We start from the raw sequence: 27807 nt of genomic DNA, 5'->3' as shown, positions 1-27807 counted from the left end.
TAAGAACTTTTATTTGAAGCGACTTTCCATACGTAAATTCCAATCTTTTATGATCCCGCTGGGTATTGCGATGCTTGCGTGCCTCTGGTCAGATTTTACTGCAATACTATTCTTAACATTACGAAATTATTTCCAGTTTTACTCTGCTTGCTGCAGTCACGTACTCTCGCAGATTGCATACTCGAGTGATATTTCTAAGCAAGTTGACCTAGCCACGTCCCTGTTAGCCTTTCTTCAAAACTGTGCTATAAGCACAACATGATTCAGCGGAATGGATATAAAGATATGGTTCTTTGGCTTATGGAAGAGGTAAAATCAAAAATATTTAGATTTTGATTACGTCAGAGCGGTAATCAAATGATGGATTTCCAATCTGAAGTCTCTGGCGTTTGCTGTCTAATAGATCAGCAGACGTCGAACACGAACTATTTTTAATATTCATATATATATTTATATGTATGTGGCTGCAGTTAAATAAGATATATATTTTGTTCATTATGGACTGAATATGGAAAACATGTGTTCCGAAACTTTCCAGAACATTAAAAGCAGGAAGCAAAATGTCCATCAGACTGTAAAGAGAATGTGTATATATTTTTAAGAAAATATATTGAATTTTTAAACAATTAAAAAACAAATTAGAATAACGCCAAAAACATTTTATTATCAATAATCAGACTATATTTCGAAGTAAGAATTAAATTTTTTTTGAGAAATTTGCAAAAGAGTTTGCTAAGGAGAAGCAGGAGGAGAAGTTCTTTCAGATGCTATGGCTTTATTAAAAGAGAAAACTTTGGTTGGATATTGCAGAACCTCAAGTGAAAGGAGTTTTTGCACTTTTTGCAGATTTGTTGGCCTATATATATATGGACTGTCTAACCATTTATATACCATTTGCTGCCAATTTATAGTAGAACAAATTGTAAAACTGATTTTAATATGCGCTATATTAAATTTAGAAATGGGCCTACTTTAAGGCAATTTAGATATTTGTGTTTACAAAGAAAAGATGATTTAATATGTATTTATATATTAGATACGGCAAGTCTGTTGTAAAAATAATGATACCAGATGTAAGAGTATATTGTGGCGAATGTTTGGTTCATGGTTTTGCTCTCTTGGTTAGTCAACTGTCAGAATTGGTTCCTGGCGGACGTGTGCGCTGTGCGACTCGGCGTAGAACTTGTGCATCAATATCTGCACACACACAGACATGCATATATATGAACTATTTATATCTAACCGATTGTAAAAATAAACGAAAAAGTTGTGAAACAATCATTTTCAATGGCCTCGGTGTGTGAACCATCTGTTCCATTGAACAGAATTGTGCAAGGTGCTGCTTTCGAAACAGACCCAGATCCAGATCCAGATCAAGATAATATTCCATACCATGCTCGCGAGGATGCACTTCCCTTCACGTATGGCAACCTTCCGGTCGGCTTCAATACCAGCGATTTAAATCATGTCGAAAGCAACGAGCCCATTGAGACATCGGACAATAAGTTTGTGCAGACCAAAAATGCGGGCACCCATTCCATACCCCGAAAAACCGCTCGACCCAGCATTTCGGCGTCCTGTCCATTGGTGCGCAAGACACCTTCCCGTCAAGAGTTCGAAGATATGCTTATGGAGCGTAAAGTACATGTGGAGGATGCGAACAGAGCACTCGCGAGAAAGTTAGCTCAGGACGAAACGATACAGAGGGATTTGGATGAGCTGCATAAGAGACTCAACTCGCCGCTACTTGAGAGAAAGGCAATAAAGGATGAGCTGATTGAGTCCACAGACCTACCAGATGCTGAATTAAGCACATCAGGCAAACGAGGGAGCCCGGAACTACAGATCGTCGAGAAAGGTCGTTCGAAAACGCCAACTTTTCCCTTTGTTCAGAGACCCTTGAACTCTGAGAGATGTGTCAGTCCATATCCCACGCCCAAGCCAACGAAGATTCTAATGTTCGATGAGAGCTCCGAGTCACAGCAAGTGGAACGGACCCTTCCGCAAGCCGATGTGGGTGTTCATCATACCAAAGAAGTCGATCCGCATCTGGTTAAGTTTGCCAAGGACTCGTCACAGTTTTGGTACAAGCCTAACATGACGCGGGACGAAGCAGTTGACTTGCTGCGCGATGCAATACCAGGAACATTTCTCATTCGGAACTCCACAACGTACCGAAATGCATTTGGCTTGGTCTTACGCGTAGCTAAGCCGCCTGCTGGCGTGGTGACTGGACCGGGATACGGGGATCAGTTGGTGCGCCATTTTCTCTTGGAGCCTACAAATCGTGGTGTTCGCCTGATGGGATGCACCAATGAACCGATCTTTACGTCGTTGTCAGCCTTTGTTTATGAGCATTCAATTAACCAAATGTCTCTGCCCAGCACCCTCATAATACCAGATAAAGATCTGTTGCTTATCTCGAATAACGAGGAATTTATTCTCAGCCAAAAGCAGGTGCTGGCCCAGGGTGCCGCGTGCAATGTGCTCTACCTGTTTCAGCACAATATGGAGTCCCTTACCGGGGACGATGCAGTTCGAAGGGCAGTTAATGAGATGTACTCAGCGCCCACGGCACCAGTTCCCTTAGAGGTCCACTTGAAGATATCGGAACAGGGCATTACGTTAACCGACAATACGCGCACAAGATTCTTCCGACGACACTATCCAGCTAAGAACATTTCGCACCTCTCTATGGATCCCAGTAATCACTTTTGGAGCGTCCCAGCATCCGACGAAGGATTACAGCGCACCGTCAACAAATCAATATTCGCATTTGTAGCCCGTCCGCTGACTGGCTCTAAGGATAACCAATGTCACATTTTCTGTGATCTTTCCTCTATGCAGCCCGCTGCGGCCATTGTTTCATTCGCCCACAAAGTTCTTCCACTGGACAACTTCAACTGCAAGATGTTATAAATTCAAAGAATCATCTATATGCCTTCTAGATATGATAAATGTGCAGACTTCCTTAACTCAACCAAAAATTTTGTTTTTAACATTATTGGTCAAGCAGAGAAATCTCGATAATACCCAATAACAATTCATAATAAACTGTAAAGGAACAGAATAAGCTGGAAAACTGAAAGTGTTTTTTTATTGGAGTGTAGTTAGTATTGTAGATCATCCTACAAACCGTATAGATTTGATACTGATGTAATTTAATTGAATGGATGATGGAAATTAATTGAATTTGGAGTGTCAACTGTCTCTATTTAAACATGATTTCTCAATAAAATTTGATGACATTTTGTTAACAAGAATCCAAAAAATACTTTCCAAGAGAATATAACTATATTTATTTGTCATTCAGATATCGTTGGATGATAGATTTGTTGAAAGGTAGACATAAGTAAGACTGAAGCGTCAGAGGATGCCCGCTGGTTGTTCAGTAATTTGTTAGATATAGAGATACCAGTAGTAGTAGTGGTAGTAGTAGTAGAAATAGTAGTAGAAGTACTGTAAGAGTAGTAGAAATAGTACTAGAAATACTGTAATGGTAGAAGAAATAGTAGTAGAAATACTGTAATGGTAGTAGAAGTACTGTAATAGTAGTAGAAATAGTAATATAAATACTGTAATAGTAGTAGAAATACTGTAATGTTGGTAGAAGTACTGTAATAGTAGTAGAAGTACTATAATAGTAGTAGAAATAGTAATAGAAATACTGTAATGGTAGAAGAAATAGTAGTAGAAATGGTAGTAGAAATACTGTAATGGTAGTAGAAGCACTGTAATAGTAGTAGAAATAGTAATAGAAATACTGTAATAGTAGTAGAAATACTGTAATGGTGGTAGAAGTAGTAGTAGAAGTACTGTAATAGTAGTAGAAGTACTATAATGGTAGTAGAAATAGTAATAGAAATACTGTAATGGTAGAAGAAATAGTAGTAGAAATGGTAGTAGAAATACTGTAATGGTAGTAGAAGCACTGTAATAGTAGTAGAAATAGTAATAGAAATACTGTAATAGTAGTAGAAATACTGTAATGGTGGTAGAAGTAGTAGTAGAAGTACTGTAATAGTAGTAGAAGTACTATAATAGTAGTAGAAATAGTAATAGAAATACTGTAATGGTAGAAGAAATAGTAGTAAAAATAGTAGTAGAAATACTGTAATGGTAGTAGAAGTACTGTAATAGTAGTAGAAATAGTAATAGAAATACTGTAATAGTAGTAGAAATACTGTAATGTTGGTAGAAGTACTGTAATAGTAGTAGAAGTACTATAATAGTAGTAGAAATAGTAATAGAAATACTGTAATGGTAGAAGAAATAGTAGTAGAAATGGTAGTAGAAATACTGTAATGGTAGTAGAAGCACTGTAATAGTAGTAGAAATAGTAATAGAAATACTGTAATAGTAGTAGAAATACTGTAATGTTGGTAGAAGTAGTAGTAGAAGTACTGTAATAGTAGTATAAGTACTGTAATAGTAGTAGAAATAGTAGTAGACATACTGTAATGGTATAAAGTAATTTAGAATATATGGATATATAAGAATCTCCTTCCAAAATACTTGTGTCTATCTGTATTAACTTATGTTCAGGATATGCCATAAAGGACCTTCCATCAAAGATCAGTCAAATTTGGAACTAAAAATACTTAAATATTCGTCAAAAACAGGAAATAAAATGTTTTGGCTGCAAATCAATTTTATTTTAACACAAAACTCGATTGAGCCGGGAAGGAAGGAGTAAACTATTCAAAGGTTTCTTTAGATAGACTTGTCGAGGCAGGTCAACAGAGTTTCAGTCAAATGAAAACACATTTAATAGATGATAAAATAAAATAACTTATATTCCCAGTCCGGTTACTTTCTATGATTGTTCGTAAAACTATCCTTGCTCCGTCGACTCTGCTGAAGAACCTGTTATACTGGAAATGAGTTTTTTTGTAAATTTACGAAGCTCCAAAGGATCCTCGTTGTTGAAATCGTCCATAACGGTTTGCATTTGTGCCTTAAGCCCGTCAGCAATAGATGTTGTGATTCGATCCTTGAACAGATTCGTTATTGGGCTTAAAATAAGTCCAGTAAATTCACGAATTAAGCGAGCCTGATCCAATTGTACATGAATATTGCTGTTAAGGAATAAAATTCCATTATTACACACAGAGTTTCTTCGATATATAGATATATATATATACAGCACCTGAATTCAATGATACGGAAGTCGTGCAGATGAAGTTTCGAACTAATCACATTGACAGCGAGCTCGGCATAAATGATCGTATCATCCAATGAGCCAATTACCTTTCCGTAACCCTCGATAGCCATCAGCTTCAGCAAGAAGTTATATTCGAACTGTAAAGCAGATGGTAAAGTCAATTATAGAAGATTAAAGATTTCGATGCTGTAGGCTTATGTTTTACATACCTGAAGCTTATTAATTTTCAAATAAAATTTACTCAGGAACGATTTGCCCTCATAGGTCATGAATGCATTGTTGTGTCTTTGTATTCCAGCCAGGTTGTAAACGATTCCATTAGTTAGGTGTAGCCCGGCCTCGTAAGTGATGAAGAACGGCTTCTAGCGGGCATTTTGTTGTGCATTATTAGAAATTGGAATTATTTCATTTTAGGTGAACTCACAATTGAAATACTCTCTTTCATGTCTGGCAGCTCGAGATGTGCTATGCCCAGTTTTTGAAGATGGGCTAGCACCATGGGCGTCACTACGTCCACTTCGGCATCGATGTTAGTCCAGCCGACGTCATCCTTTTCGAAACTGCTCTTCGGATCTTCCTTGCCATCCGCATCTCGGCGAATTCTTGAGCGAAAACAAAAGCCAAGCTTTCATTAGGGATAAATATAGTTTTGAATGGATTATGAATATGAATATGAATATGAATACCAAATATGTGTATGAATTATATCTAAGCTTAATCAGATGTACTTTAAAGATCACATAAGTTAGTGGCCAATCTTTGGAGAAGGTAACGTAATTTCGGAAATCTCTGAAAGATAAGGACTTTACCGATCACAAATGGTCTAAAGGACGAACGGAAAGGCGAAAGTAGCACCAAACCTTTAAACTCCTTTCACTGAACGAGCATAAAAGTATATTTGGTTTAATCTATTATTTGTTTAATCATTTAATTTAATTAAAAATGGACTTCAATTATTTGTGCTATTTGAATACAAATTTTTCCGATAGTAGTGAAAGCTCAATTAAATGAATTAATAATTACCTGTTCGACTCCTGTTGCACTTTGCCATTTGTGGTAAGCACGAGCAACAACAGTCCAATTAAGTATAAAGTCATTTTATAGTAATTAAATCACAAACGCAAATTGAATTCAGCTTTTCCTAGTTCCAGTGAATAATAAATGATTTTCTTATCTTTTTAATATATAACGCTTTAGTTTACTAATCTCAAAACGAACTTTTGTCTGTGTAGACTTATAGATATTGTTATATTCAGCACTGCGATCTTCGGGGATAGAATAGAAAATAAATAAATAATGACATGACATGCGTAACGTTGCCCATATATCTTGAAACAAGTGTGTGCAAGAGAAACGTATTTAAATAAATTATTTTTATTAAATCACTTGGGTAAATATTGGGAATTGCGCTCGCAGGTATTTATCAGTTTGTACATTTTTATTGACTGTTTATTTGATTGCTAATGTTCTCTATTGTGCAAATATACGATTTATTAATTAATTTGCATTCGATGCACGAGCCGAAGGCACTCATAAATGAAATATGCGATGTTACGCCCATTTGTATATAAGCCTGTACGTAGCATACGTACTCATATAGGCGAACTTGAATCATACATATTTACATAGGTCCATATATGTTGCATTTACTACGATTTCATAATAGCATTCACTTTAGTACACAGCTCGGATAATTTTCGACTCGAAATATTGTATTTGAACATTTTGAGCCACTCTAATATGCACAGCGCGTACAGAGACCCTAGTACGATCCAAGTAATTACTCGCTTCCTATTTAGTTGTTGCGGCGAAGCTTTTATAAATTGAAGCCAGCTCGAGATCGAATGCCCACCGGTTGACGCACTCGTGAGAGCAGCTGAAACGAAACTAGATGCCGAACGAAACGACTTCAACAAATATAGACTAGAGCCTCGTCGAATTTTGATGCAATCCAGCCTTGATCTTGTTGCTGAGCTTTCGAGGGGTGCGAAAATGGGCAAAGCTTGCCTATTTACAACGACCTTAAGGCAATCGGGTCTGTATACCCTGTAATAAGAAAGTCTTGCCATCGCTGAGTCTCACTCTACGAATGGAATACTAATGTCTATTTGATATCACTCAAGTGTGTTGCATAGACTCAGCTCAAACGTGTTGCCTCGATTTACTCTATGATATTTTATATTTGTCATATAGTCCAGTTTGTAGTAAGCCACAGAGCAGACACCAAGTTACGCTTAGTGTAAATTACTATTTTTACACCTAATTCACGGCATTTCTTCTTTTTTTTGTTATTATAATAGATGGCATATTGAGTTATATTAGCTTAACAAATAATCGCTTTAACTTCACTCAAACCAATTTGTGTGTGAGCCGTATTAAAGATGAGAATCAAATCGGAACAAGCTTAAGCTTAATTTTAGTTTAAAAAGTGCTCCATAGATAGATACCCTACAAACAACTCCGAGCCTTCACACACTCGTCTATACTTTGTCAACAACCCGAACATCTCTAGCTCTATCGGTGCGGCTGAGCTTCACAGTCAGTAGACGTTTCTTAAATGACTGTGTTTACCTTTTCTCCGATTGTTATGGAATTTTTCGTAGTATTTATATACGAGCCAATATTGTAGCTTGCGTGATGCCTGCGGTATTCATATACACACGCGCTGAAATTGTAAAATTGTTAAATCAAGCGACTTGTTCGTTAATAGAAGCTGATTATTAATGAAATGTATTTGGTTATTATTTCAGTGGCTTTTTGCCTTACTTTGGTTTCTGATCTCATTGTATTCACAAATGGGGCGAACGCTAGATGCGATAAACTCGAAACTAACCAAATTAAAATGTTATAAAACTTCAGACTTTGGTTTCTTGTTTTTTGTTTGATATTTCATTCAGAATTCAAAGTTCGTAAATGAAAGCCAATGTGAATTGGATAGCATTTTACACTAGATACTACAAATATTCACAGTTGATGCATTCTTACAGATTGATATGTATAGATCGTTCTTTTATGTCATATTCTTTGGGATTTTAGATTGATTGCAGCTCAATCAATATGTAAATTTCGCCCAATTATAAAAATAAAGATAAAAATTCAATGAGATAATTATTGTGGAGAAATACTAACACGATACACGATATAACACAATTTCACAGGTTTTCCAATCTCTTGTTTTATGATTTATTTGCTGTCGTTTGGTTGCTTGCTATGTTGATTGGAGTTCATTTCATACAGGCAGCCCTCTGGTTGGGTATAACTTAAAACAATTTAACGCAATCATACAAAGTGTGGTTTAGTTAGCGGATTGTGTAATTGGATCAATCTTGACATCGGGAAACTTAAATTCGGGAAATTTAAGCATATCGGTCTTTCCATCGCTGCCGTATTGCTTGGCAACACGATCCAGCTCGTTTTTCAATTCTTTCTCAATTTCAGGATTCGAGTCGACCATCTTGCCACCTCTGCAAGTAATATGAATTTAGATCAAGTGTTTCGAATGGCTCATTTAATACTTACGCGCTCTTCTGCTTGTATTCGCGCACCTTGTCCAGGAATAGTTGCTGGATGGGATCGGATGACTTGCTCAGAGCTGGGGCAACAATGGCAATGTTGCGACGCGCCTCAGTGCGTAGTACGCGGATACCGGTTAAAATAGATTGCGACAGCATCTGAAAAGCAATAGATCAATCAGAATTAACTATTTCGGTGTTAACAATTCGGTAACCTTAAAAGGTTATGTAATGCATGTTGTTTATGCGGAGCTTGTAATTTTGATGAAAGTTTTAAATATCTTCCTCCATGCCAAGGTTGTATAACTGTTTAATGGAGTTTACAGTTTATCTAATGCTTTTTTCTTTACCTTATTTTATTTTCAAATGCTATTGTACTATATATGTGGAAAATTGTCAAGGCAGCAACAGAGTGACAGCGTTTCGGCAGCTAAAAAATATTCAAATTTTAATATACAAATACCAAAATACCTACTTTGATAAAATAAAATACCATCTTTTCCCTCATCAAGTAAATTCGTTGTAAGTATTAGGTAGATCAGGTCATTTTTTAACTCAATTAATTTTTTTTCTAATTTATCAGGATATTCATTACCTGTACATTTGAGATTTAAAATATTTTATTATTTAATTTAAGGATATAAATGCTTTTAAAACTATTGCATTGAAACATCGATAGCTATGAAATATCGATAGCGGTATGGGTCTGAATTCGCATATCGATTGCGGCTTAGATTCCACGTCAAGCGCTTGCAGTCCGAACATTTTTTTATTTTAATTTGTTTGAATTAAGCACAATACATTCAGAATGGTGAGCTTGCTACAGGAAATCGACACAGAGCATGAGGATATGGTTCACCATGCCGCGCTTGACTTCTATGGACAGCTGCTGGCAACCTGTTCCTCAGACGGAAGCATCCGAATTTTTAACTCGCGTAAAAACAACAAGGTGCTCACCGAACTTAAGGGACACCAGGGTCCTGTTTGGCAAGTAGCATGGGCGCATCCTAAGTTCGGCAGCATACTAGCATCGTGTTCATATGATCGCAAAGTAATTATTTGGAAGTCGACTACACCCAGAGACTGGGCTAAGCTGTGAGTGTGTGTTGTTTGTATTTGTGTAATGCGTGTCTATGTTTTATGTTGACGTTATCTATGACAGCAACAGATGTCGTCTATATTTAGAATCATTTTCCTAATTTTTCTTATTGCATTACATTCCAGATACGAGTACAGCAATCATGACTCCTCTGTCAATTCCGTGGACTTTGCGCCGCCAGAATATGGTTTAGTACTTGCTTGTGCCAGCTCAGATGGTTCAATTTCTGTGCTTACTTGCAACACGGAGTACGGTAGTTGGGATGCCAAGAAGATACCCAACGCACATACAATTGGAGTTAATGCTATTTCCTGGTGCCCAGCACAGGCACCCGATCCTGCCTTTGATCAGCGTGTCACTTCGCGCAATACAGCTGTAAAGCGCCTGGTCAGCGGAGGGTGCGATAATCTTGTAAAGGTGTGGCGTGAAGATAATGATCGCTGGGTGGATGAGCACCGTCTCGAAGCACATTCCGATTGGGTGCGAGATGTGGCATGGGCGCCATCAATTGGTTTGCCGCGCATGCAGATTGCTTCGGCCTCACAGGATCGTCATGTTATTATATGGAACAGCAATGCTGATTTGTCCCAATGGACATCAACAGTGTTGCACACGTTCGATGATGCCGTCTGGAGTATTTCCTGGTCCACCACGGGCAACGTGTTGGCTGTCACTGGCGGTGACAACAATGTTTCACTGTGGAAAGAGAACAGCGAGGGTCAATGGATACGTATTAACTATGAATCGGGCACTGCTACCCAATCGAAGCAGTCGCATCATTTGCGCAATCCCCAGCAGCAATCGCAACAGCAGCAGCCATCAAGTAAACCAGTTATGTCGGACTCTGAGCGTAGTTCGAACTTATCAAATTCGAACTTGTCACATTCGCAGATGTCAAACTAGATATATTTTATAGATCGTCTAAATGACCTAATTCAAAATACAAGCTCTTGTTCATTATATCTAAAAAATTAAAAACTTATAATATAAAAGTAGTAGTTTGCTTTCATTTGTTAGCGTCCCGTAACACTATTTTGCTAATTTCTCGCATTATTCGCTGCTAATGATTTATATTCGAGTAAATCGCAATAGGTTCTATACGTCTTCCCTCTCGTGGTCCCCAATAATTAGCCGACATCTGTAATAGCATTGCTCCCAAATACGACAGCCCAATCACAATATTCCTGATGTTCATGCCGTTCGCGTTAATTTCATTTTATTCATGAGGAAGGAATTCGCCCATTTCGCATAAATTTGCAACACGTGCCGCACTAAATTGGAGCAAAACAGACCCGGCAAACTAATTTGCCTCTTATAATATATATTTGTGTGTGGATTTTTAATAAGTTTTAATATAATCAGCTTAAAACCCCGTGTCTAAGCAGAACGTTCAGACTTACGATGCTATTAAAAAATTAATTTAGTTTATACATAATTTTCAATTTCAAATTTAAAGTATGGCTTGTCGTCAAAACTATTCTGTTTCACTACAGATCAGATTTACTAGAACCTTGCGCAGTTTCAGATGGATAATTCAAGTTGGATCAACCTGTAACATTTTATGATTTAAGTTCTTAGATTGTAGCTGAAAGAGACACTTTTCCTTTATGGGACATTCTGAGCGTTTAAAAAGTATTAGATATAGTAATAATAAGTATAGGATATAGTAAAATATAGAAAGCCTTTAAATAATCAGACGAGGGTAATCAGGGCAAATGACTAGGGAAAGGCGCAAGAAAACAGGTATTTTTAATTGGAAAATTGAAAGTTTTTTAATATTCATTGAAATTTTTTAATTGGTTTCAATTTGATTGCGATACTCGAAGGGTAAAAATCGCGGCAAGCGAATCGAAGCTTTTGTATCGTCATGGAAATTTTATGGTAATTGCATTTGAATAATTGAATGCAATTTCAGTGAATGTGAAATGCTTGAACGGATTTCCAATTCCAATTACAAATACCTCAATATCACTATAAATATTAAAGCTCTCAATACAATTCTTAAATACTGTGCTGAAGCTCTACAAAATGTTTAAGCTAAATAACAAAACCAGATTCATTTTATTTTATGCATATATAAGACATTCTCTATGCATTCTCTCTTGCAACAGGCTGAAGGAACTTCGCCTTTAGCATAAAAATATGACAATCAAAAGTATATGTAGACCCGAATTTTATTTAATATTAGGTTCGATAGAAGATAGATGTAATATGACTGAGGCCTATCTTAACATAAATAATATATATTCCCATAATTTGGTAGACTTTGTCAAATCTTAGGAATAATCTGATGCAAGTCAGTAATATTCGATCGAGGTTTGACTGACAACAACTTGTTAAACCTCCCATTGTCAGTTGAAGAGCTCAAAGGGTATGTTAGGATTCTTGCACTTTGAGCCTAGTTTTGGAATGCGAAGTGGCTATTGTAGGTTTTTTGTGTAACGCTCTTAATTATTGGCTTTACGATGGGTTGGTCTGCACATAAAGGCCTTCCCTGTTGGTGGACGCGTCATCTAAGTAATTGTTGACTGTGAGGCTCTATGTGCGCCTTAGGGGCTCAGCACTCATACTAATTGTCGGCTATGTAGTGCGCGCTCTGCACCAGGTTGGACAATGATGATGTCATAGATTGCGTGCACTTGAGCCGTCATCAATATTAAAGAGTCAACAACCAAGGAGGCAGACCTAAGTCCAGGTCGCACCGTGCTGCTTCAAATGCTGCATGAAAGAGTCGCTTTCGCCCCAAAAGCGGACTTCCAAACGAACTCGTTCGCCCGCAATCAGCGCGGTTTAATCGCTCTGCTATGTTCGCCCACCACCATTATCCTTCGCGCCGGACTCCAACTGACCGCATTGCTTAAGAGTGTTGCAAAAGTTTTCTTAGTATGCGGCATTGATTTTTTACTTTTTTCGTTCTTTCCTTCTTATTTTTGAGTTTCTGGGCTGTTTGTGTTTTGGTTCTTTTAGCACTTTTACTTTTGTACGCACGTACAAATTTGCATATTATTTGGCATACAGGGTGCTGCCGCTGGGCTGGGGTGAAAGGTTAACAGAATCTAAGCCTGCGTAAGCCGAATACCTTGAATCGACTGACAATTAAATTCAAGGAGTTTTTCGTCCCTAAATAACTTAATACCACTCTGCATTGATCAACTTTACAAAAGTAATGAAAGTGTTTTGAGCAATGAATGAAATGATAAGTACAGTGTCCTGGCTATGCGATACGAAGTATGCAGAGGTAATATAGAGAGAGAGGGAGAAAGAGTGAGACAAAGAGAGAGGGAGACGAAAAAAAGGAGTGAGAGAGAAAGAAAGATAGTATGCGGTGAGAAATAGAGTGGGGAGAGGAAAAAGAGTGAGAGAAATACACAGAGGGAGGAAGAGAGCGATAAAAAAGAGACAGAGAAAGAGAGAGAGAGAAGGAGAGAGTTGAACGAGAGAGATGGAGAGAGGGAGAGGGAGACAGTGTAGAAAGAAATACAGAGAGAGTGTGAGAAAGAGGGAGAAAGAGAGAGAGAGAGAGAGAGAGAGAGAGAGAGATGGAGAGAGAGTGAGAGAGGGAGAGTGAGAGTGAGAAAGAAGAGAGAGAGAAAGCAGAGAATGAGAAAGAGGGAGAGTGTGGAACGGGAGAGAGAGAGAGATAGAAAGAAGAGAGAAATAGAGATAGAGGGAGAGAGTGTGAAAGGGGAGAGACATAGAGAGAAAAGAGTGAAAGTGTGGAGAGAAAGAGAGAGTGAGAAAAGGAAAGAGACACTGTAGAAAGAGAGAGGGAGAGAGAGCGAGAAAAAGAGAGAGAAGTAAGCCGTGGAGTGCCGTTAGCTTATAGTAAAGTCTTCACCTGGACTCAATGAGAGTTACAAAAATATGATATTTCAATATAAAAGATATTCATATAAAATATTACTATATTAAATCTGGATTTAGCCATTGCCATTTGCAAAGAGAACCCCCAATTTGACCTATTTTCAATCTGATATAATAAACTCAAGCCAGGCCCTAATCAAGTGGAGCTGTCTATTGAGACAGCTATTGAAAGATCTTATTGCATTGTACTCAAGTAGGATACCGATAAAGGTAATTAGCTTTGCAGCCTTTCACCTGACAGCCAGCTGACCAACAGACCAAACTAACCGCTTATGACAATGATGTATGCTTGTATTTATTTAACTACGCAGAAGTTATTAGGAGCATGCCGTGCGCATTCGCATTTCGTACACTTAATTTGAATGCTGTTGACTATTTTGGGAAACATAAAGGTCAAATGCCTCCGTTGCGTATGCGTAATTAAACGAAAAATCAAAAGACTGCCCCACAGGCACTTGCTTAGTATCTGAACCATTTGTAAGGACAACTGACTGGAATTTTCTAATATACGTATAAATATATATATGTATACATATATACAAGGTATATATGTAAATGCCAGAATTACAAGTTGAGAAATTAAAATCAAAAGAAAGTTTTTATCTTTTCATAGATCTCAATACAATTTCTAAATGTGCATGCTGGAATGCAGAGCAAGTAATTCGCATGTAGAATACAGTTTTCCAAATACCCACAGAGCGAGAGAGAGGGAGAGAGAGAGAGGGCGCGAGGGAAAGAGAGAGAGTGAGATTTCTAGGTCTAGTTGCAATTAGACTTGACGATAATATGAAATTAAAGTACCCCAAATTGGCGTTCACTCAAGAGTTAATGGGCCCAGGTTGGGTTTTGGTTTCATAGCGTAAATATGATGACCTCTAGGCATGCTCATTGCTAGCTCTACAGATTTCGTGAGGAAATTATACACTCGCTCTGTTGGCCATTTTGCATTTGCTGGCTATGTCGCACTAATTAATCATCAGTTAAGAATAACATGGCAGCCAGATTGTGGACAAAGAAATGGTTCTTTAATTACTGACCAGCGCTCCACGTGTTACTGCAGCGCCTCAATTTTTAGTTGATTTCCACTCTCGTGGCGGTCGCTCTTTGCGTTTAGCCACGTTTCGTGATTTTTCTATATAATTTCCCATGGATTTGCGCCAGAACATTTATCAATAATGTCAAGAAGTCTCTGTGTACTTGCTTCTATACTTTTATATAAATAAATAGTTTTCAGCTCCTTAATTAGGTATGTCATGCAATATATTATATATACCTATATTCGTATATATATTATATATTAGATTTAGTTTTGCCAACGTTTAAGTGTGGAGATTCGAGATTCATTTGAAGCTCAAAATATATGCAATGTCTTTGTGCTCACATGAGTTATTTTATATAATAGATTTTACCATTGTTCCCATAAAGAGGTACTCAAATTAAGTTAAGACAGCGATTTATGCAGAGTAAAAATATCTTAAAAATTAAATTTCGATACAAAATATTTTTGTTTTTTTTTTATAAAAATTATAGAGTTATTTAATAATGCGATATTAAAAAAATATTATATATTATGATAAATTATTATATAAATTATATGTATAAAAGACTTATTTCAGAGCAAAGCGGTACACTCCTGATATACAAATTAATTAATATGCTTGAAAATATTAGAAAATATCTAATGTTAACGTATTTATAATGAGAACCTATATAAATCAATTTGATATGCGTGGCTAAACTAGAATTCAAGTTAGGTTTCAAAAGTTAGCCAATATCGATTTTTATCAATGTTAAGGAAACTGAATTGCGAATAATAATCTAAATTCCAATGCCCTAAGATTTGTAATTCACGAGATCGTAGTGGTCAGATGTCTTTGAGATGGATGGTGCTATTTCTACTCAGTTCCTCATTAAGATAGATCCATATAATCTTAATTTCACACTTTCAATGGGCTCATGCCCTAAATATTATTGAAAGATCAGCTTTCAGATAGAATAGCTAAAAATAAACGACATTTGTTTGAAAACAGAATTATTAGATCTCCTGCAATTAAAGTTAGTTTCCTTACTTTTATTATAAATATATTTATACAAAATATATATAGCAAAAAACGTAAACGTTTGAGTTTCATACACATATTAAATTCGACGAAAAGTTCTTTTTATATGGAAAAATCTGAATCAACTGGAGTAAGAAAATTCCTTTTAAGGGCGCGTCCAACGAACCACGGCCCAAAAATTGAGAATAATTAATATGCAAATATATAACATTTCGTTCATTATATTTAGTTAGCGTGTAAAATTAATTTCGTTTGCTTGAGTGAAAAAAAAGAACAAAAAGGTTTTAAACGCTCCACGTTTACTCGAGGGCAAATGGGTTTGCTGTCAGAGCAATCAAAACAATCGTTTATAACAAGATTATCGTGCTGATAAGGGGCAGCAGGTTGACAAATTCGATACCCCGAGAGGATTAGATGGAGCTCAAATACACATGCATAGATGTAACTATATTGAAGCGCCATATGCGATGTAGGAGAGTCTTCCACAAGGTCTTTTTTGCCCGTTTGCGAAATTTTCCGATATGCAAATGCTGATTGGTAAAATTGGTGATTTCAGCGTTGTGGGCGTGCCGTGTGGGCGTGGCAACTAACCTTTCCAGAGAGTTTAACTGCAAAAGCAACAAGCGCCCACTCAGCATGTGCTGGCGGTGCAAGTGAAATGTAATTAGAGACCAAAGACCTGCACAATCCTGAAAGGTAAACCAAAAAAAAAAAAAAAAAATAAACGAAAACAGAATAATGGCATAAAAAAGTATTTGCTGTTGTTTTAGCAAAACTTGCTTCTCCTGCTGGCATTGTAGTTGTTGTGCGTGCTAATGCCACCCTTTATTGTTGTGTGTGAGCTGTGCACGTATTAGACGTCGGCTCCAAAACTAGGCTATGCAATGGCTCTAATGACTCCGCCATTATAATAATACACACAGAGAGAGTTGCGGCAGGACGACGGCGACGAGGTCGAGACGAGGCCGTCGCGACTTTAACGCAGCAACAATAAAAATCGCACGAAGGTAACACTAAACAACAACAACTAAATCCATCTTCGTTAGCGCTACTAGCACGAAGTGCGTTTCAGCTTGGCCTGTGCACACATACATATCCATATTCATAGCTGCCTGTGTGTGTGTGTGTATTTACACAATTCTACAATAACACATCCAAATTCAAATTCAAATTCAAATTCAAATTTGTTAGCAAAGTTCAAAAGACGCCTAAGATTTTTGCATCATTCCCTTGAAAGGTAAAAAAAAAAACAGCCTTCACTTCACGCACTCAAGGCAAACTCAAGGCTTAAATTAAAATTTAATTTAAATTTAAATTATTAACTGAGACTAGTTGAAAATAAAATACATAGCTCGAAATTTTCACCTGAAATTATTAAATGAAACTAAATAATTTAAATATATCAGTCTTAAATAATAAGAATAAAGCATAAATACATGAATTAAAAACTTAAAATTTGTATTTATTTTAATATATATAAATAAAATAATAAAAATAAATATTCCATATATATATAGACATATACGTTAACTTCAACCGGTTTATTTAGAATTGAATATTATATATATATAATTATATATATATATATGTCTCAAATATATAAGATTTATATTGTCAAAAAACATATAGAAACATGCGCTCATCCAAGCTATGTGAGAGTATGCAAGCTTCGTTTTTAGACCTACCAAATTTCGGCGGTCCTGCAGAGTGGACGGGGGTAGGCCTGTGGACTGGCGTGAGCGAGAAGTAAGTAACAGTCGAGCCGTAGAGCCGTTGAGCCGTAGAGCCGTGGAAAACTTAAGCTACATGTACCCCAGCAAATTCATCACTTGAATTTGGAACGCGCAGGCGACTGGTTCGTTATTTCGTTGGCTCTGCCAAGCCAGATAATAACCAAAAAAAAAAAAAAAGAAAAATAAAAATTAAAGAGCTGCATACAAAGTGTTGTATTGCTAGTGAGAACTATAAACCGAACACTGAATATAGCTTTAACGCAAATCAACTGATTTTTCGTGTGAACAGCGCTTAAGTTCTTCGCAAATATATAAAAGTGCGCGAGATAATAAGATTATAATACAGTCGACTTTTGGCGCCCTAATATTGTTGTTGAGAGCGAGCTAAGATGCAGCCCTTGAAGCGCTTCACGCAGTGCGGCAGCCTGACTATGCTCTTTGGCGTCTTCATTATACTCTTCGGCGTCAGCTCCACGGCTTTGACTACATTCGGCAAGACCAATAATCAACCGCCGCCCACGCAAGGTCCCATAAGTAAGTACTAGAAGTATCCGAAGGTGAGCCAAAAAAAAAAAAGAGTGCGCTTACCCTTAAAACTAATTTAATTTTAATGTACGTAAGATATTTCGACTGTTTGTTGTGGCAATGCTGAGAGAGAGAGTTGACTTCTAGCATTTCTTACAAAGTTATACCTAAATATATCCCATGACTACTATATCTACTAGCACATTAAGTTGATGCTTATTGTATCTAGTTATATATAAGGGAGACACAGGCAGACGCCTGGGCAAAGCTGTAGAGACTCGACGAGTGCTTGAATTCCTCTAATACAATTTTTTGGTACTTTCATTAATTATTTATTCTTCTAATTTAATTTTTTTTATATTTTCATTAGTTTTTTATTAGTTTTCAAAATTTGTATTACTTTAGAGAACATTTTATTTGACCTCATCCGATCCACTTTAATATTTATTTTTTTCAAATAAAGTCTTAAATAAAAAAACAGAACAGAACTTATAGAGGATCTGCGTAATGTCTTCAGGGAAGCTAGATAATATTTGCACTTGTGGAATGTTATGTGATTTAAAGAGGTTTAATAATTCTTGCAATAAGCCCTAATACCCTCTTTTTGAGTGGGTACGAAATAACGAACCATAAATAAGAATATAGATACAATCAAATTGTAGATACGGACATGTGGACAGCGAATGCCGAAAATGAATTGTAAATTGCGGACACCACGAGACAGTTTCCGTGGACAACGTTATCCTTAGAGCTATTCGGTATTCGAAGTCCATGTTCAGGCACTCAAATAAAATCATATAACATGCAAAGAGAACTGCGACAATTGCTTGCCTTTCAATGGCAATACTCCAAGAACTTTCAACTATATAATTAGAGTTTTCTTGTCCATAAATCACGGCTGATATATAATCTCGCTATTGACAAATACAAATGTATGATAAAAAGGTTAAATGCTTTCCTAATACCGAAAAATAAGCGTTGCTCCGACTTCAAGTCCCCAATTGACTCCGCCCGTGTCCGTAGGTGGAGGGACCTAATGACATGCCATGTGTCTGGCATGTCTCATAGCTAAGTACAAATAACTAAGCCATCGTTTTCCCAGCCTTAGGCCCCAGCATAAATCAGAAATTGATCAAACAAGTCAGTCAAGTGCAATGACAACAACGCTAATAGCAAAGCAAATCATCGTAGCGCGAGGCAAATGGTGGGTGGGGAGCGACTACCGGACGTAGCTTAGCCAATTATATTAAATACTTATAGCATAGTTAGTATATGTGTGCTGCTTGTATTAATTAATTTGCTGCTAATTTCTTTGTTTGCTTTTCAGTCAAAGGTCGCGAGTGTAACACCAACGATGACTGCTCGACAACAGAACGCACCAGCTGTGTGAAGGATCCCAGCGACTTCAAGATGCGTTGCCTCTGCGGAGACGATTCGCCGCCCTCGGCCGGACTCTGCCTAGATGTACTCAAAGGTAGGTGGTCGCGCGAGTAGAGGGGTGGGTGCAGCGTGTGAATAAGGAGGCGCCTACAAATAGAATGCCTTAGCCAGTACGTACCTAATTGGGAGACGTGCATATTACATTCATAATTCAAAGGTCCACCTTCTTGGCAGCTATCTGCTTTGTTTGCCAGCGACTCAAGTGTCAAGCGGCTGTAAATGAGAATTAAACAAAGCACCATCATATATGTGCTATGTACATCATTCTCAAAGCCTCTCACGAGGGTCCTGTTAACTCGCCAAGATTTCGCATTTCCTTTCACAGATTTCCGTCGGATTCTTCCTATGCTCTAACTGGTTTGTCTTAAGACTCATATTTAGCTAATGAACATATATATTAATACTTAAATCCTCATCCAGTTAATATAGCGAGAGAGAGAGAGAGATAGATCTGTACCTCTCTCTGGACAGTGTGTGTGAGATCTGTCTTTCCCTCTGGACAGAGAAAGGGGAGGGAAAAAAAAAGAGAGTGAGAGGGAGATGCTTCAGTTAATTGTTTGTTTCATAGTCCCATTCCAGATATAGATTTCTAGAAATACCTAACAATAGGGCTGGAGGATAGGTAATTCGTAGACAAGAATAAATTTATGGCTTGCTGCAGCCTTTGTAGCATTTCCTATTCCGATGTTAAAAGCAACGAGAGACGCGATTCTCCTTATGGTAGTGTAATGTCAAATTTATTTAAGAATGTCGTGACTTGTAACAGCCAAGGCATAAAATCGCTGCAGTGCCAATTTGTGACATGCACTGCCCAGAAAATACTCTACATACACATTATATACATATATTTATGTACATATAGATGTTTACAATCCGAATGGGGACATTTTAGACTCGCCATGGCTGTTGCTAAAATTATAGCAATCTTACAAAATTTCGAATGTTCTTAAATGCAGGAGTTTTGATGCCAGAAGGACATATTTATGCATATTTATGCTACAATAAATTATAGTTAGCATCATGAAATAAGATTCAAAGGAAGTGTGAACGCTTTATATATATAAATAGTTTTTATACAAAATAAGATCATAAACAATACATACATGAAAAATTCTAAGCACGAATAGATTTTGATCTTACAATTATATATTGTCTATATGCATATCCTAGAGGTTGGTCCCAAAAGTATTCAGCGTGACAAGGTGATTGACGATTATAAAACCTAAGGTTGATTAGAGCTAAAATGCTGAAAGATTTATTCTTGTTAGAAAAAGGTATAAAATTATATAGGATGATCGGCGTTTGAAGATCGATTGGGGGTATGGCACAAGTTCAGATTTGTTTTACATCAATGGGGTAATTAAGCTTGCCCATTAAATGACAAAGGCTGCAGTTGAGAGCCTAGACAGTTTTTGTTGTGACTTTGCTAAATTACCTATAGTTCTAGGACTAGTCTCGTAAGTCCAAGTTTCTATCGAATTCTTCGATGATAATTCTTTGCTTGTCTTGCAGGTCTGCGACATCGATGCCACAGCAATCATGAGTGTGAAGACGGCATGGTTTGCCAATTCGAGAATAATAACCGCACTATTGGCGTATCCAAGTTCATGTCGAGTAAAACCAAGCTGTGCCTCTGCGATAATGACAACGGCTACGTGGAGGATATTTTGCACGACATTTGCAGTGGTGGTGAGTTCAACTAAATCTATAAAAATTACGAAAATGAATAATTTTTTGCTATCGAAATTTCAGCAAACCAACAATATGTTGTGAGCCTTTTGATATCGATCTGCTCCTTGCTGTCGCCGTTTTTCTTCTCCGCTCACATGAGCATGAGGAAGCATTTCTAGAAGGCTTCTTAAAGCAATGGCAATGGCAATGGAAACCCAAACCCAATGCAATATTTACGTTAATATCCATCAAATGTGCCTCAATAAATCAAAAATCAAAGTTTGACAATTTTAATGCTCCAATAATGATCTCTCTAAAAACTCAGTCAGCTCTGCAATTGGCTATACAAATAGTAAATGTCCACGTTTTGGCCCTCATTAGCCCGAATGTCGTTATATTATGTAAGTTTCATAAGTACCACCGTCAATTTTATTCGCTTCTCACACAAGTCGCGTTATACATAATTAATATATATATATACGTATATATGTTTATATATTATATTATATATTATTATCTTAAAGTGGTTTTTATAAATTCCATAACCGAACACTAGTCTGTACTTGATATATTAACTAGCGAGTGTTGCCTAACTGCAATTTAATTCAATTTAATATGTAGCAAACATTAGCACATGTCTATGAAATAGTAGCATATATATCTTACAAATTAAATGGAAATATATTCTGTAATTCTGGGTAAAAACATCTCACAATTTACTATGAAGCAATCCCGATGTGAAAGACGTTTATATGTATGCACATGGATGAGTTTTAATATGTAGCTCACACTTAAAACAAAATGATTTTCAATCTTGACCTTTTGCTTTAAATATGATATAGTTGCATCCAAGTGAATTTTGTACGTTACAATTAAGAACCTTACCCATTGAAACCCGTTTTTTCCGTAGCAGTAAAATTTTATTAAATAAAAGTTTAAAACAAATGGATATTGTTTCATTTTATCGTCGTATAAAGTCATCTAAATACTTTTACAAATTCATTACATTCATTGAATATTTTTATCTGATGTGATATGATTCGAAATCCGCCCAGTCCAGGTAAGGGTAAAAGGTAAATCATTTTTAATTCATCGACATGCTTGAATATAATATATTTTTCTTAGTCCGGACTCTTTAATTTAATGACTTCACATTGATTTTAAAATAAATAAAAAATAATAAAATAATGAAAAAGTAAAAAAGTTGCTTTCGCCCAACGTGGGGCTCGAACCCACGACCCTGAGATTAAGAGTCTCATGCTCTACCGACTGAGCTAGCCGGGCAGTTGGTGAAAGTGTGTCAAAAGTTGTTGATCAACCCAGTCTGTGGGGCTTTGGACACTGTACAAGATAATAAATAATGCATTTATAAATAAAATGATTTGGTACTTTGAGGCTCACATATTAATTTGTGTAGTCACAATGCCAACAACATTCGATTTCAACCGCTCTCTTGCCTTCTAAACTTTAGAGTGTGAGAGAAAAAGCACACGCACTTCCAATTCCGCAATTGAGTGTAGTACGACTTTATGTTCAGTGACATTTCCTCAAACCCAAAAGCTTTCAGTTGGCATTGTTGGCATATAATAAAAGCTCTGAAGCTTTATTGGTTGCAAGCAAACAATTGCTTACGCTCGCCCAGTCTTATATTTAACGCTTCAATTCGTGGGCTTAGGCCGCTCGAGTAAAATCTGACTATGTTTGCTTTTAAAACTGAGTTTTGTTTTTATTTTAAGTATTGTGTAAGTTTCAGTGATCTGCAATAATGACAAAGTGTACATAAATTAATGAAAATAAAATACAAAATTTGTGTATCGGTAAAAGTTTTGGACTCCAAGTCTGCCTGGCATGCAAATGAGGCGATCGCCCAAGCCAAATATACGCAATTATGGGCAATTAAATAAACAATAAACCTTTTTCAAATACCTTTTGCTTTTTAAATAAACAAGTATAAAAACAAAAATGTTATAAGTCGACTTGCCGGTGCGAGCACAACAAAATATTTATTTTCAATAGAGGCTGAGTTAATTGTAACTAAACTGAAAATCTAGGTAAGTTGGTGAAATATTTGTCGTCTATGCACAAAGCAACAATAGGGCTAACATTTTTGGTTCATGAGATCATATGTCAGATGGAAAGTTACAGTAAAATCATATAAGTAAAATATATAAAGTGTATATTTTATAGCCCGCCATTGGGCTAAAGCGCGTTAAGCATTAACAAATATTAAAAAAAAAAAAATTGCAGCATTTGTATACTTATGGTGGTCGAGCTGAGTTGAGTCGATGTAGCTATATCGGAGAGTCTGTTCTGGTTCGGTCTCGAGAACTATATAAGAGAATATCTATTTGTTCACGGAAAACGTCAAAGGAGTTTAGACATCATATATTTCATATATATTTTGTCATACGTCAAAAGTAGGTTCACTTACGATTTAAAAAAAAAAATCAAAATATTCTACCTTTCTGCAAACATCTGTCAAATGCTACCAATCAAACGATGCTATAGGCCGACGGTAAGACTAATAGACTCAGTTTGGGAATCTGTTTAATCTTAGTTTGTTGATACCCATATGGTATGGAATTTTTACATGGGTCATAATTAGTTTTGTCTTTCATTATTGATATTAGTAAAATATATTAATATATTAAACATATAAAATATATGTTCAATTTTGGCTAAAGCTTTTTAGGAGTAGGAAATTCCTGTTCCCTTAATTGAAATGACTAAAAAAATCAAACAATTATCTTTCTTTTCTAGTATTATTGATTTCTTTAAAATGAAGTTTAATCCAGCTATGAATCACGTATATCTAAATGATGCCTTCAAGTCCTCCACCATCTCCATTAACTTAAATCTTCCCGAGCAAAATGCCAGCGCCTGCAGCTTGGGGGGAGCATTTCCGGAGTCCAAGGAGCTTGTACGTAAGTTCTAAACTTATTTATTTTCAACTCAGTTTATCACAATATATATATATCTGAGAGTGCTAATATCTATACTAGAAACGGTCAAAATATATATTTTTGTATCATTAATAGCTTAAAAATAAATAACTGCTTCTAAAATGAAGCCTAAGACTAGGACTAACCAGCTCAAGAAGCAGTGCTATAGGAAGTACTATATTCTCTTTTGTTTGCTTAACGAAAAAATGACGCCATAAAATTGAAATTTGTCAAAAACTGCTCCAAAAAGAGGCTTTTATTTGAGTAATGAATGTGGAGTAAGTATTAGTTGAGTTGTTGTTATTAGGAAACGACCCAATATATCTCGCACTTCGCATTCGATGTCTACCTAATTGGATAAACTATTAATTTGAGAGGTCTGAGAATTATCTCCCTTAACTAGTCTATAATTAGTGAAATACTGAATCGGGCGTTCTATAGCTTGTCTTATCCCTTATGATTGAGTAAGGTGGGAAGTCCGTTTCAGTTATACTAGGTAATGTGTGGTAATATTCATATTTTGTATAGCTACGTATAAGAGCGCAGTAAAATGGGTATGCGCTGTAAAGTCAGAATAGTTTCTGATGTTCTCAAAAGATACACCCAATTTACCCTTGACAATGAAACGTGTGCATGTTAAAAAAGGCCATAAAGAACAATAGTAATTGCTGTACAATAATAACAGTACGTAAATCAACTCACTAAAGTTGCGATCGCTTAGTACGTGCTCTTCTGAATTATAGTCAACGCCGCAGAGCGTTTTATTATTCTAAAATAATCATGCGAGCATTTATATATGTTAGAGACGGATATCTAATCAGATGGAAGACCCATTCCAATTTGCTTCTCAGTCACATTCTTTGTTTTAGTGACAAAAGATGGCAGAAAGGTGCCTGGGGCAGATCGGAGCATTCTGGACAGGTCGAGAAGCTGTTTCGCGAATTGCAGGAGGAAACTGTTCAATAAGAGGACGCTTCACAAGCGTCTGCCCATCCTACGCTGGCTTCCAATGTATACGAGCGAGGATGCTATTTGTGATCTGGTGGCCGGCATAAGCGTTGGGCTAACAGTCATTCCGCAGGCGCTAGCTTATGCGGGCATTGCGGGTCTTCCGGTTGCGGTAAGAGCGGAGCTGAGCCCCAAACTGACTTAAATTTACAATTCTGGCTCTTTTCAGTATGGATTGTACTCTAGTTTTGCTGGATGTTTTGTGTATATCTTTCTGGGCAGTTGCAAGGACGTGCCGCTAGGTCCTTCAGCAATCATTGCGCTGCTAACGTTCCAGGTGGCGCAGGGCTCATGGCAGATATCCGTATTGCTCTGTCTTATGTGCGGTGTTCTTGAATTGGCAATGGGTCTTCTTGGGTTGGGCTTTCTCATTGACTTTGTTTCTGGACCGGTTGCCTCAGGCTTTACCTCAGCTGTTTCGTTGATTATTCTCTCCTCGCAAATTCAGAATGTGCTGGGCATCAAAGCCAATGGCAATACCTTTGTGGAGCTCTGGAAGCAGGTATTCCTGAACATACAAGACTCGCGTCCCACAGATACACTTCTCGGAATCACGTGCATTGTAGTTCTGTTAATGTTACGCATGCTGTCCTCCTACCGCATTGGACCCGAACTGGATGAGCAGCACTCGCGTTGTCAACGTGTTGCTAACAAACTTTTTTGGATTGTGGGCACGGCACGCAATGCAATCCTGGTCATCGTCTGCTGCATCATGGGTTATCTGCTGCACAGCGAGCAGCATGGCACGCCTTTTTGCATAGTAGGCGAGATACCCCCGGGCCTGCCCAGTGTTCAGTGGCCACCCACATCCCTAAGTGCGAACGAGACCACTGACGGCGAGCCACAGGACTTCTTTGATATGGTGCACAGCATTGGATCCGGTCTAATAGTGATTCCTTTGATCTCCCTCATGGAGAGTATTGCGATTGCAAAGGCGTTCGGTGAGTCCCTTGTCAACAGTCCAAGTCAAATACAAATACCAAGTCAAATTACTTCAATTATTTTCAGCCTTTGGCCAGCCTACAGACGCCTCACAGGAGCTTATTGCTATCGGCACAGCCAATATTCTGAATTCCTTCATGCAAGGCTTCCCAGGAACCGGCGCCTTGAGTCGGGGAGCTGTCAACAATGCCAGTGGAGTACGCACTCCACTTAGCAACGTTTATTCAGGGACATTAGTCATTGTCGCCCTGCTGTTCCTAACGCCCTACTTCTACTTTATTCCTAAGGCCACACTGGCTGCAATTATAATTTCCGCCGTTGTCTTTATGATCGAAATCAAGGTCTTAAAGCCCATCTGGCGTGCTAAAAGTAAGTAAACTAATGAAGTATACGAGTTTATATGCTAATTGGTTTAAGACCCAGAAAGAAGAAGACAAGGAAGAAGAAGTTAACTAAGTATAACATTTAAAAGTTCATTAGCTTATTTCCGAGGGATCTCTGATTTATTTCACAGATCTTAGCTTATCACTAGGGATACAGATCTTTCAAGTGTTTGCAGCTTGGCATTCCTTAACTTAACAACCTTTTGCTATTCTGCAGTAAAGCTTTCCATTAGTCTTAGTGAAACCTTAATGTATGAAATTCTCTCGCCAAATGAGGCGATAATTAGGTAGTGCCACAAGTTAATTACTGCTGTTGCGCAAGTGATGTGATAAATTTAAATGTTCTTTAATTATGTCGCATCTAAAAAATTTGCTTGAACACTTGCGATTCGAAATCAGTATTTAAAATTTTTTTGTATTTCCCCAGCAGCTCGTTTTTCCTCTTCTCTCTATGCAGCATTTTATGTATTTTTATATTCTGAGCAAACACATTGAAATTAGGAATTAAGGATATAATGGTATTGTAATAGGAGGAGGCGTTGCATATAAATATATTACTGGCCAAGACTAGAAGTTGCTTAAAATAATATGTTTATATACGTCTATGTTCTTACATACCCTAACACAACCTCCGCAGAAAGTGAAGCATCTTTGTGCGGGGTTCAGGTATCTGACTATTAATTTTTATTTCCTCATTTTTTTTTAATTTCAATATATGTATTTATAATAACTATGGCTTTTTTCTCATTCAGAAACTGATCTGGTGCCTGGTGTTGGAACCTTCGTTGCTTGTTTGGTGATGCCTTTGGAGTGTGGAATTCTTATCGGAATTGGAGTCAATGTTATTTTTATATTGTACAATGTGGCTCGACCGAAGCTAAGTTTCGAACTCTTGTTAACCGAATCAGGCATCGAATATTTGATGATTACACCCGATCGCTGCTTAATCTTTCCTTCGGTGGAATATGTAAGAAACTGGGTTAACAAACACTCCATGCGCCAGAATGTGCCCGTCGTCGTCGATGCCTCGCATGTCTATAGCGCTGACTTTACAACGGCAACTGTCGTAGGTTCTCTAATCAACGACTTCCACCAGCGACAACAGTTACTATTCTTCTACAATCTGAAGCCAACTATCTATGAATTGTTCAAGCAAGCTTCAGCAGCTCAGCTTGTGGTCTACTATCAGGAACATCAGCTGGAAAATTTGCTAAGGGAACGACACTATTCACAAAAATCAGAGTTTGCATGATATTACAACTAAAAATATATGCTTAAGTATTTAATGTGTAATTTGATTAGTTTTGTTATTACAAAAATATATTGAAAGTGAATTTATTTCAATAGTCATAACAGTCAAAAAGCAATTTATAATATAAAATTATTTATTATTATTAAAAAGATAAGTGAAAATTATACTTCGCTACAGACGCCTATGTCTTATTATGAAAAATATATTATAGA

At 37.0% G+C, this 27807-nt stretch overlaps 5 protein-coding genes and 1 non-coding gene across 8 annotated transcripts; 3 read left to right on the top strand and 3 right to left on the bottom strand.

The window, feature by feature from the left end:
* Positions 1–4642: 4642 nt before the first annotated feature.
* Positions 4643–7063, bottom strand: LOC111598554. Of its 2 annotated transcripts, none has more exons than XM_023313848.2 (5): positions 6188–7063; positions 5589–5766; positions 5374–5523; positions 5150–5301; positions 4643–5078 (listed from the first exon to the last, which is right to left on the bottom strand). In XM_023313848.2, exons 1-5 carry the CDS (start codon positions 6259–6261, stop codon positions 4835–4837), a joined length of 798 nt encoding a protein of 265 aa, XP_023169616.2. In that variant the 5' UTR covers positions 6262–7063; the 3' UTR covers positions 4643–4834. The 2 variants fall into 2 exon arrangements, with proteins under 2 accessions (XP_023169616.2, XP_023169615.2); XM_023313847.2 differs by having other exon boundaries at positions 5374–5526; positions 6188–7062.
* A 1256-nt stretch (positions 7064–8319) lies between these two features.
* LOC111598555 (ATP synthase-coupling factor 6, mitochondrial) lies at positions 8320–9122 on the bottom strand. The gene is made up of 3 exons (XM_023313849.1): positions 9027–9122; positions 8684–8835; positions 8320–8628 (listed from the first exon to the last, which is right to left on the bottom strand). The coding sequence occupies exons 2-3, from the start codon at positions 8833–8835 to the stop codon at positions 8460–8462; spliced, it is 321 nt and encodes a 106-aa protein (XP_023169617.1). The 5' UTR covers positions 9027–9122; the 3' UTR covers positions 8320–8459.
* Positions 9123–9377: 255 nt separating this feature from the next.
* Positions 9378–10739, top strand: LOC111598553 (protein SEC13 homolog). Its single transcript, XM_023313846.1, has 2 exons — positions 9378–9771; positions 9901–10739. Exons 1-2 carry the CDS (start codon positions 9485–9487, stop codon positions 10676–10678), a joined length of 1065 nt encoding a protein of 354 aa, XP_023169614.1. The 5' UTR covers positions 9378–9484; the 3' UTR covers positions 10679–10739.
* A 6709-nt stretch (positions 10740–17448) lies between these two features.
* On the top strand, positions 17449–21519 carry LOC111598569. The gene is made up of 4 exons (XM_023313870.2): positions 17449–17966; positions 19285–19431; positions 20910–21086; positions 21150–21519. Exons 1-4 carry the CDS (start codon positions 17822–17824, stop codon positions 21245–21247), a joined length of 567 nt encoding a protein of 188 aa, XP_023169638.2. The 5' UTR covers positions 17449–17821; the 3' UTR covers positions 21248–21519.
* Positions 21520–22279: 760 nt separating this feature from the next.
* On the bottom strand, positions 22280–22352 carry Trnak-cuu. The gene has a single exon. It is a non-coding gene; the product is annotated as a tRNA-Lys (tRNA).
* Positions 22353–22722: 370 nt separating this feature from the next.
* LOC111598521 (sodium-independent sulfate anion transporter) lies at positions 22723–27595 on the top strand. 2 transcript variants are annotated; one of them, XM_023313804.2, is made up of 6 exons: positions 22723–23119; positions 23829–23992; positions 24880–25130; positions 25188–25959; positions 26027–26329; positions 27096–27595. In XM_023313804.2, exons 2-6 carry the CDS (start codon positions 23848–23850, stop codon positions 27593–27595), a joined length of 1971 nt encoding a protein of 656 aa, XP_023169572.2. In that variant the 5' UTR covers positions 22723–23119; positions 23829–23847. The 2 variants fall into 2 exon arrangements, with proteins under 2 accessions (XP_023169572.2, XP_023169571.2); XM_023313803.2 differs by lacking the exon at positions 22723–23119 and adding an exon at positions 23468–23583.
* Positions 27596–27807: the final 212 nt, after the last annotated feature.

This window comes from Drosophila hydei, unplaced genomic scaffold (assembly GCF_003285905.1).
Source record: "Drosophila hydei strain 15085-1641.00,03,60 unplaced genomic scaffold, DhydRS2 tig00008139-arrow-pilon, whole genome shotgun sequence".
Classification (NCBI taxonomy): Eukaryota; Metazoa; Arthropoda; class Insecta; order Diptera; family Drosophilidae; genus Drosophila; species Drosophila hydei.
Note: the sequence above shows the minus strand (reverse complement) of the source record. Positions and strands in the feature narration are given on the sequence as shown.